At 35.0% G+C, this 11,271-nt stretch overlaps 1 protein-coding gene across 3 annotated transcripts; it reads left to right on the top strand.

Annotated features, from left to right (window-relative positions):
• The first annotated feature begins 257 nt into the window (after window positions 1–257).
• slco1e1 (solute carrier organic anion transporter family, member 1E1) lies at window positions 258–10,925 on the top strand. 3 transcript variants are annotated; one of them, XM_065269317.2, is made up of 15 exons: window positions 258–366; window positions 2,855–2,962; window positions 3,098–3,239; window positions 3,398–3,530; window positions 3,624–3,754; window positions 3,961–4,107; window positions 4,415–4,513; window positions 4,637–4,849; window positions 6,996–7,160; window positions 7,657–7,852; window positions 7,995–8,160; window positions 8,433–8,617; window positions 9,564–9,628; window positions 9,762–9,879; window positions 10,167–10,914. In XM_065269317.2, exons 2-15 carry the CDS (start codon window positions 2,870–2,872, stop codon window positions 10,450–10,452), a joined length of 2,139 nt encoding a protein of 712 aa, XP_065125389.2. In that variant the 5' UTR covers window positions 258–366; window positions 2,855–2,869; the 3' UTR covers window positions 10,453–10,914. The 3 variants fall into 3 exon arrangements, with proteins under 3 accessions (XP_065125389.2, XP_073672048.1, XP_065125388.2); XM_073815947.1 differs by lacking the exon at window positions 258–366 and adding an exon at window positions 470–748 and having other exon boundaries at window positions 9,564–9,598; window positions 10,167–10,925; XM_065269316.2 differs by lacking the exon at window positions 258–366 and adding an exon at window positions 473–748.
• The last annotated feature ends 346 nt before the right edge of the window (window positions 10,926–11,271 follow it).

Raw genomic sequence — 11,271 nt, 5'->3', positions numbered from 1 at the left:
ACTTGCAAAAAGCTTTTTGCAAGTGAGTGTGCAGTCACTATTTTGTGTTATATATTTTGATTCATTCTTTATGACTTGCACCTCGGACGGAGTGCGTTTGTTTCTATTTTTGATTATATGACAGCCAACTTTGGCATTAAAAATATTGTATCACAGGTCCCAGGTTTCTGTGCTTTTACTGTGACAAAAACACTCTTTCATCAACATGTGTTGGACTGTGCGTGTCCTTTTGAGCTGATGCGTTGCTGGAATAAAAATGTGGAGCAGCTTTTGGGTGGACTGGCTTGGAGAGCAAACCAACGGCTTTAAAGAAACACATCGCCTCTCTGTTGGGGAGATTACTTCCTACAGTATGTCCCGTGTCAGGTACAGCACACTTTACAACACAATTTATTTCCCTCAGTCCCTTTGTTTTCTTCAGACCCCTGACATCACTCAGATGAATGGGTGTATGCAGGCTGGGAAGGGACACAGTTAATCTGAGAGGATTACTCTGAGTAACTCATGCATGAAAACAAGGTGAAAGGGATAGTTGTGTTTCACAAGATTTGCTTTTGCTATAAAATAATGTTCCATGCTCAACATTTTCTGCAGATTTTGCATTATTTTAGCCTATTATTAAAGATTTTTGCATGAGATGTTTTGTAATCTTAGCCAGCTATTGTAAAAATGGGGCAATAAAACAGACACTTGCCTTTGCCTGTTGCAAAGTTTGGAATATCTGAACTTCAACATAAATTATCACAAGGTAAGTTTTTAACTTTAAACAACTTTTTTTTAACAAACTCTTTTACTGTTGGAAAGTTGATCTGTATGAACTGCATACAAATTTTAAACATTTGCCTTTAAACTTCTTGTATTTTCAGCTGTCTTTAATATACAGTAAAATACATTTTATGTGCTATTTTCAATCTAGTAGATGTTCAATTTGTTGATGTGAATATGAGATAAAGGCTAGGGGAATGTTTTTGTCACTGTAGTACATATTAGTGCATATTAGTACATATTATTACATATTAGTAGATATTTCTCTTTTAAATGGACTGTAAAAAATATTTTTGCACTTCAGCTAGGATTTACAACTCTCTTGACAATAGATAGTTTGCTGCTTTTTATTTTATCAAGTTGAATTTGCTTTAGTTAGGTCAACTTTATTTTATAAGTTACTTAAGCCCTTAGCCCCCCTGTGGGTGCATAGGTCATTGACATATTTTATAAGTTACTGTACAGAAACCTCTAGGCAATATAGTTATAATGACTTGTAAATCTTAAAAATTAACAAATAATTTGAATTAACTTAAACAAACAGTTATGTGCAAAAAGATTATTTTACCGTGCGGATAGTTCAAAAATAAAAATTGTAATCTATTATCATTTACTTATCCTCATATTTTCCAAACCTGTTTTACTTTTTTGTCACCTGAACACAAAAAGATTTGAAAGAATTTTTGCCATCCTTCCTCCATCATTGAAGTGAATGGGGACTGAGACAATCCTTAACATTCTGCTAAACATCTCTTTTTGTGATTTACAGAACAAAGCCTACAAATTTGGAAAATACACAATGTTAGGCCTAAGTAAAACATGACAGAATTGTCATGATATTACATTATAAAAGAAAGAAACTTTGTTTAAGGTACTATTTAACCCTTGTGGGTTGTTCAAATTTACACTTTCGGGTTGTTCATGGACAAAAAAAGTCACAATAATAAACCACTGCTAAAATGTATCAGATTTTTTTTTTTCATAAATTTGTTAATCAACCTCAATATTGATCAAAACTACCAAATGTTTACAAAAATTCTTTGTTTTAACTCTTTAATTGCCAAATTCATGAGTGATGTCACTGATTTGGGGAAAACACACAAAATGACCAATTTTCAATAGAAAAAGTGATTGTGGACTGGATTTTTTTTACCTTTTTATAGTCTTGGGCAAAGATAAGTCAAAACATTGGCTTTGATGCATTTTTAGTTTTTGTGCAGCATCATATTTGAATTTTTTGTCCTTCATTTGTTGTTCGTGGCTGTTTTTTCCCCATTGACTTCCATTATAATGACATTTTTTGATTGTAAAGCCATGACATCATATAATCATGCATTCTGGATTGTTTCTTGGTTTTTCCTTTCGCAAAGTTGATCACCATGTGGCACTATTAACCCTTTAGTAGGTCTGTGCAAAAAAACTGAGCTTAATTTTTGGTGTGTACATTGAGTTATATGAAGTTTAACAGCTTATGAAAACTAAAAATGCATCAAAGTCAATGTTTTTACTTATCTTTGAAATTTCCAAGACTGTGAAAATGGTAAAAAAACAGTCCACAATCCCTTTTATATTCAAAATCTATCGTTTTTTTCCCCAAATCAATGACATCACTTATAAACTTTGCAATTAAAGAGTTTAAATCATGGAATTTTTGTAAACATTTGGTTTTGATCAGTACTCAGATTTATGCAAAAAATATATAATCTGATGATTTTTTACTGTCATTTAATTTAGTGGCTGTTTTGTCCACAATCAACCCAAAAGGGTAGTAAATTTGTACATGATATTGTTGAGTTTTTAAAAAAATGCAAAGCATTTTCCCAAAATATGTGTCAATATATGATTTTTCACAAAAAATCATTCAATTTGCTGAAACACAGAGAAAGTTGTGGCCAAATCAAGACATAAGGCAAACAAATGTCATAAGGGTTAAAGTGTCTTAAATAAAAATTCATGAATAAAGTTACCATAAACATAATACATTTACACTTCTATTCATAAATTTACTGAGGCTTTACTCCCAGATAACTGGGGTCTCTGTGTTTAGGTTCAAAATAAACTTTAAAAGTATTTCAACATTAATCAACAGGATTGTTGCAGCAAAATGAGCGAGCCAGCTCCAGAGGACCGTGGTAAAGAGGTCCTTTGCATTCCAGAGAAAAGGACCCCCAAAAAATTCTGCTTCTCTAGTTTAAAGGTGCTTTACTGGATGTGATATGTTGTCAATGTAAATAATTTTAATGACATTTTTGATCATTCTTCAAAATTACAGTCTCCAGTATTTTTCGCCAAACTTAATTCTCCATTTTGTTCTCTTTCTACGTTCATCCAGATTTTCATCATCGCCCTCTCCTTTGTATACTTTTCCAAAGCTCTATGTGGAGCCTACATGAAGAGTACCATCACTCAGATTGAGAGGAGATTTGACCTTGCCAGTTCTGTTGTTGGTATTATTGATGGCGGTTTTGAGATGGGTTTGTATGGGTAGAACTACATAAACATAATGCTTCAAGTATTGCTTGTTTTTAATTCATGTTAACAAATACATCCTTGTAGTGTTTTTATAGTCAATATTTGTGTACTTGTTTATAAGTACAGCTAACTGACTGTTCTTTTATTTGATTTATTTCAGGTAACTTGCTCTTCATGGCACTGGTCAGTCATTTCGGAGCGGCACTGCACAGACCTCGGCTAATAGGGATAGGATGTTTTCTCATGGCTATTGGATCAGCTCTTGCCGGACTGCCACACTTCTTCATGGGCCGGTGCATGCATTTATACATGCATTTATTCAACATGTATCTGTCAATTTTCATCAGTTACTTCAGTGTTTAACTCTTTCAGTTTTCTTCTTACAGGTACAAATATGGCATGGAAACACAAGGCTTTGCTAACACGACTCTCAGTATAGCTCCTTGTCAGTACGGTTTAATGGCTCAAAGTGATTACACAAATGTTCACGTCAAGTCTTCTAATAACACTGTAACAGGTAACTTTTTTATACTAACAACATTTTGCTTGAAGAGAATATAATCTACATTAGGACTATTACACTTTCTTGCTTTTTGACAATTAAGTATGTTTCTATACCAGATTTAACATAAAAAACACAAAATGTTCAGTTTTCATGGTTATTGATTTTATAGAAATGTATTCTTCAGACTTTTTAAGGAATATTCGCTGTTCAAACCTTAGAATGTGTAAAGGATCCTGATTCAAGTATGTGGATCTGTGTGTTCTTGGGAAATGCTCTCAGGGGAATCGGAGAGTCACCAGTCACACCTCTTGGCATTTCTTACGTTGATGATTTTGCGAAAGCAGAGAATTCAGCATTTTACATTGGTAAGCGGTTGTTCTTGGATATAATTTTTTTAACACTGCTAGCTTTCACAGGGGCAATAGCCTTTAAAAGGTCCTTAAATGTGCTATTTAGGTAAGGATATGTATACATTTGGTATATGAGGTGCTTATGTACTGTACCTCTGAGGTACTTTTATGAACTCTTTAGGTGAAAAAATGTACTTATTAAAAGCTGACCCCAGTGTCAGCTAGGGACCATATTTTGGTCTTTTTACTGACAGTGTACCAAATGATTTTATGATGTCAAAGTGGGCAAATTTATTTAATAATCTCCATTCTTCATGTATAGCATGTCTTCAGACTATTACACTGCTGGGTCCCATATGTGGCTTTCTGCTGGGCTCCTTGTGTGCCAGTCTTTATGTGGATATTGGATTTGTCGATATTGGTAAGCACCTAGAGCTATTCGGATTCATGTGAACTTTCATACGTTTTAACTTTTTACTTGCAAGTTGTGTCTGAAGAGCTTTGCATATTCTTTTTTAACGTATTCTATCCCATTTCCTTGCAGACAATGTGACCATCACTTCAAGAGATACACGTTGGGTAGGGGCTTGGTGGCTCGGTTTCTTTGTGTCATCTGCCTTTCTACTGCTTGCTGGCATTCCTTTCTGGTTCCTTCCCAGATCTTCACCCAAACAAGGGGAGATGGAAGGGAGGGAAAACTCAAATGTGGATCATGGGCACACCACGTACTCAGTGAAACTGACCAGCATTGCAAAAGGTAACCTCCTTCCACCTTTTAAGCAAATGCAATATTTTCTGCAAAGGTTTTTGTCAATAGGGTATATGTACACTGAAAAAAAGAATACGCTGGATTTACTAAAACATTTATATATAGTGCATCATTTTTGCCCCCAATTTTTTAAAATAAGTTTTACCTGGAATTTTAAGCAGTTTAAGCAAATTTTTTTTTTAGGAATTGCTTAAAATTCTATGTGAAACTTGCTTAAAAAGAGGGACGCAAAAATTATGCACTATATCTTTTAGTAAATCAAGCTAATTATTTTTTACTTTATAGCTTTTGACAAAGGCATTTTCTTCTCACATACATCCAGATATTAGAAAAAAAAAAAAACGTAACCCAAATAATACTACTACGAATAACAACAACAAGCTACGATAGCACATGCCGGCAACTGGAAGCAATCAACCCAGTTTTACGGTTTGATCACGTGACGTTTGACATATACCCTATTAGCCACTTATCTACATTTCTTCGGTGGTATGGTAAAATAGTTCCTAGACATATCTGCTTAGAAAATCGCATAAAAAAGTGGAGTGTCCCTTTAATGCAAGATGATAAATAATGGTTAAAGGAAATTTGGATCCAAATTCCAGAATTAAATATTGTCAGTTACTCATCAACATGTCTTTACAAAGCTGTATAACTTATAGCAATAGGTAAATAATTATATTTACAGGCATTTAGCAGACATTTTTATTCAAAGCAACTTAAAGATTAGAAAACAGTAAAGTGATTCTTAGGAAGTGAATAATACAAGATATTGCCTTCAAAACTGCCTTAATTCTACGTGGCATTGATTCAACAAGGTGCTGAAAGCATTCTTTAGAAATGTTGGTTCATATTGATAGGATAGCATCTTGCAGTTGATGTAGATTTGTGGGATGCACATCCAGGGCACGAAGCTCCCATTCCACCACATCCCAAAGATGCTCTATTTGGTTGAGATCTGGTGTGGGGGCCATTTTAGTACAGTAAACTCACTGTCATGCTCAAGAAATCAGTCTGAGATGATTCGAGCTTTGTGACATGGTGCATCATCCTGCTGGAAGTTGCCATCAGAGGATGGGTACATGGTGGTCATAAAGGGATGGACATGGTCAGAAACAATGCTCAGGTAGGCCGTGGCATTTAAACAATGCCCAATTGGCACTAAGGGTTGACTAAAGTGTGCCAAGAAAACATCCCCCACACCATTAAACCACCACCACCAGCCTGCACAGTGGTAACAAGGCATGATGGATCCATGTTCTCATTCTGTCTACGACAAATTCTGACTCTACTATCTGAATGTCTCAACAGAAATCGAGACTTATCAGACCAGGCAACATGTTTCCAGTCCAGGCAGTTTTTTTTCCAGCCTCTTTTTCCTATTTGTAGTGGAGATGAGTGGTACCCTGTGGGGTCTTCTGCTGTTGTAGCCCATCCGCCTCAAGGTTGTGCGTGTTGTGGCTTCACAAATGCTTTGCTGCATACCTCGGTTGTAACGAGTGGTTATTTCAGTCAAAGTTGCTCTTCTATCAGCTTGAACCAGTCGGCCCATTCTTCTCTGACCTCTAGCATCAAGACATTTTCGCTCACAGAACTGCCGCATACTGGATGTTTTTCCCTTTTCACACCAATCTTTGTAAACTCTAGAAATTGTGCGTGAAAATACCAGTAACTTAGCAGATTGTGAAATACTCAGACTGGCCCGTCTGGCACCAACAACCTTGCCACGCTCAAAAACGCTCACCTTTCTTTCCCATTCTGACATTCAGTTTGGAGTTCAGAAGATTTTCTTGACCAGGACCACACCCCTAAATGCATTGAAACAACTGCATGTGATTGGTTGATTAGATAATTGCATTGAGAAATTGAACAGGTGTTCCTAATAATCCTTTAGGTGAGTGTATATTTGTCATGTTTTGATATGCTTACTTTGTGTTTAGCTTAGAAAGTAGCATTGGTTAATTACGACATGAATAAATAATGACAATTGTAACATGTTTTGGCAAACTGTTACTTTAAAGCAGGTTATGGATAAAGGTCTTAAGTCTAAAATTAAAGTTGAAGCTATTTTTTTAGTTGATAGGAATCACTTATATATTTCTCTGTGTTTTTCATGTAAATATTATTACTGAAGGATTCCTGCCTTCGCTGAAAAGACTCCTGAGCACTCCCATATACTTCCTGTTACTATGTGAGCTTGTTTTGAATTTCAACTCTATCATCGGCCTATTCACCTTTAAAGCCAAATACATGGAGCAACAGTTTGGTCAGTCTACATCAAGAGCTAACTTCCTTATTGGTAAGCCTTTCATGTAAATGGTCTTAAAGGGATAGTTCACCCAAAAATGAAAATTCTGTCAACATTAATCACTCTCATGTTGTTACGTTCCAGTATAAATGTCTTTGTTCTGATGAACACAAAGGGAGATATTTAGAAGAATGTTAGTAATCAAACCAAGATGCCCCATTGACTTCCATAGTATTCTTTTTCCCTAAATGGGGCCTCTGATCGGTTTGGTTACAAACATTCCTCAAAATATTTTCCTAAATATGTTAAAACTATGCCTAAATGTCCTAATATAACTAAAGCAATTATCCTGGCTTCATTTAAATTCTATGCCCCTAAAAGATTTAAAGATAAAATTTGCATGGATAAACAAAGATTGTTCATTTAATAATGCAGAATGGGTTACACAAAACTCCAAACACAGGAAAACACACAATTCAGCATCTAACACACAGAGAAGCATGTCAGGTTTGACATTAATAGGATTGACCCATGTCATGTCTCACAGGGGTCCTTAACCTGCCTGCAATTGCCGTGGGAATATTTTTGGGTGGTTTACTTATGAAGAGATACAAGCTGAGCGTGGTAGCGGGAGCCCAGTTCTCCTTTATCACCTCCCTCACAGGCTGCCTTCTGCTCCTCCTACAGTTTGGCACAAAGTGTGACAATGTGCGTGTGGCCGGGCTCACTGTGTCCTACAATGGGTAAAGTGTTTGTATTTCTTTGTAAGTAAACACTGTCTTTCAGTTCAGTTGAACAAAGCGTACTGTTCTCAACTTCCTCACTGCAAAATTTGTTGTTGCAACAATGTTACCAACAATCACCAATTCAGGAATTTCTCTTCAGGACTGCCAGTATATCACACGATGAAAGTTCACTCGTGTCTGTGTGTAACCGGGACTGTTCCTGCTCTACAAGTGAATGGAATCCGGTGTGCTCAGATAGTGGAATTACATACACATCGCCATGTTTTGCAGGATGCACCAGCTCCACAGGACATGGCAAAAAAATGGTTAGATTTAAGACAAAGATATTATGCACTGTTCCATAGAGCATTTTTAAGAATCATAGATTTTCAAACAAAAAGCATCCAAATTATAGATAATTTAAAGATATGACTTTATCTAAGGCATTGTATTGCAATAATCATTTATAGTTAGGTGAATCCTAAAACACAGTGCAAATGGGTGATACTATAATTGCAAGTATATTCGGTGTCCAAAGTAATTTTTATTTTTTAAGGCAGGAACATTTTATTTTCACATTTGCTTTTTATGTTCACAGGTTTTCCACAACTGTAGCTGTGTCTTTATCCCCTCGCCAGTAGAGGGCAGTAGGTCTGTGTCTCTGGGTCAGTGTCCCAGGGGACCGGAATGCACTCAGAGTTTCACCTCCTATATGGCAATATCTGTCTTGAGCTCCTTTATCAAGTCTCTAGGCACAACACCAGGATACATGGTTATTTTACGGTTAGTAATTGAACAATTACCGTAGTTATTTAAAAATGAAGAGGAAAATATTTTCCATAAGAATTCACAGCATATTTGTAGATCACTTTTTAATTTGTTGATTTTTTTATATGCTGGTAATCACATTAAATTAATAGTTAATTTACGTATGTAGGATTATTTTATTGTTTTTATAAATTACATTAAAATTACAAGAGACAGGTTGGCTAATTATTTGCCTTTTAAATGCATTTTGCTTTTTTATTAATATATTTCTCTTGATTATAATTAATGTTTATAATTATTGTTTGATGTGGCCCAGTCTGTGAAAACACTGCTAAAGTATTTTTTCTTATTAGCTGTTTTCAACAAAAAATCACCTTACATAATATCTTGGTAGCACTTTACAATAAGGTTGTATTTGAAGAGTTTTGTTGCAAACTCCATTTTTTTAATTTTTCAGAAATCTCGTTTTTTGGTTGTGCATTCCAATTAATATCAATTCAACTGCAATTTGTTTGTTTTGATTTAAACCTTCATAACTTAAAAAATACAGCTAAGTTGCACCATAAAACAAAATAATAACATGATAACATAATAATAAACATGTTTTGACAAAAATGTTAAAAACGGAGTTATCTCGTTTTGCAACGAAACTCTTCATTTGTTAACAATAAGTTAATGTATTGGCTAACATGACCTACACAATGAACAATACTTCTACTGCATTTATTAATCTTTGTTTATGTTAATTTCTCTATTTATTCTTAGTAAAATCTTTTTACTAACGTTTACTAATACAAACTTATTGTAAAGTGTTACCAATATCTTTATTATTGACTGAGAAAGGTCATGTCAAAGATTTAAATTAATGTAAATTAAATTAATTTAAAATTTTTATGCTCAAATCTCACAATTCGAGACTTGGATTTCACAGACAGGGTCACTTACTGTTATTTATTTTCAGATGCATTCCCCCTGAGCTGAAGTCGCTGGCATTGGGTATTCAAACACTTATAATGCGAACACTCGGTACAAAACTTATTCTGAAACATGTTATTGGATAGTTATACAAGAAAAATAATAAAACATTGCATTTGGGCATAATGTTAGTTTGAATATATTGCATGGAACTGAGTTTTAGAGTATTTTTTTGTCTCTGGAGGTGGTATTACTGCACCTGTCTATTTTGGAGCTCTCATCGACTCTACATGTTTGAAATGGGGACTGAAGAGGTGCGAAGGCCAAGGTGCATGTCGTATGTACGACTCCGATATGTACAGGTGAGTATGTGGGTTTGAAATTATTAACAGTTGTCCTTATTAGATATGGACATATATGGACATTGTCCAGAAAAATGGCAAAAGATTTTTTTTTTATAAATTGTCAAATCTATATAAATGTCTATAGTCTAAAAAAACAAAAGAAACACAACTTTCATAATCCAATTACAATATGTATAATTAAAAGTGCAATTACAACATTTTTACATACTATGAATTTTAATATGAATGTGTAACCAACAAAGTGAACAAACAGTGCCAACAAAGCCCTGCTGTTTTGTTTTCAGAATAATCTTCTTGGGCTTGATCACATGTTTGAGTGGCTGTTCCTATTTCTTCGCCGTTCCTGTCATAGTGCTTCTTAGAAAACAATTTAGTAAGGACCAGGTCACGGCACTACAGCAAGCCACTAGCAGGAGAAATGAAATTGAACTTCAGACTTCAGAGATCTGCAGCTCTGATGGATCCAAAACAGACACAAGTCCCAGAGAAAACACGACACAAATAACCAGCACTAAAGAGCAGCTATCATCTTCTGTATCTCATTTAACAAACTCAATGGTGGTAGGTTAGTCTACCCCTTCCCAGGAGTCTACCCCTTCCCAAACACTCTGGATCATATGTATTCTACAACAAAGAGTTTGCATGTTTCATAAAGAAATTTGAATAAAGAAATGAAAAATAATATCTACTCTAAAACAGAAGGACAACACATCCATAGACTTTTAATGAAGGCGCAGGAAAATATAATAATCAGCAAACCTGCAAAGACTGTATCAAATACACTTCACTTAATCATAGTTTATGCATCAAGTTCCTGTTGAGGCAGGGGAAATGTTTCCATTATTCCCAAAAATGTTACAACCAATTCAACAATTCCATCATAGCTGTATTGCTGTCTTTTTAAATGTTTATGTATATGCAGTCTTTCTTAATTCAACAATAAAGCTCTCAATGGTTATTTGCTTCACGTATGTAGAACAGTGAATGGCTGTGTGTATTCAGTCTACTGCTATGCCTGATGGTAAATGAGAGATCTGACCTTAAAGACATAGTAGGCGATTTTTGTCCAGAAACATTTTTGTTAAACTGGTTGATAATTCACTAAAAGGCTCAGGAGGACCGTAACATGTTCACCCAATCATTTCATTCGGTCTGAACGCAATGATAGGGTGTCCTAGTTGCCTGTCAAACTATGTATTTGCATAACGTACCTTTGCACAATCTCCTGTCATTGGCGGTGTTGTCAAATCAAGACCACTTTTTAACTGTTGCAGCTGAAAGTAATTCACGCCACCCTTCTTATCAATAAGTGAATCTTTTATACAAAATTCAGATTTTTTTTCCAAATAACTTAATTGATTTACAGGTGTTGCTTTAAATGTGTTGCAT

The sequence above is a fragment of the Paramisgurnus dabryanus genome, chromosome 1 (genome assembly GCF_030506205.2).
Source record: "Paramisgurnus dabryanus chromosome 1, PD_genome_1.1, whole genome shotgun sequence".
Classification (NCBI taxonomy): Eukaryota; Metazoa; Chordata; class Actinopteri; order Cypriniformes; family Cobitidae; genus Paramisgurnus; species Paramisgurnus dabryanus.
The sequence above is the reverse complement of the archived record's forward strand: the minus strand, read 5'-3'. Positions and strand labels throughout refer to the sequence as shown.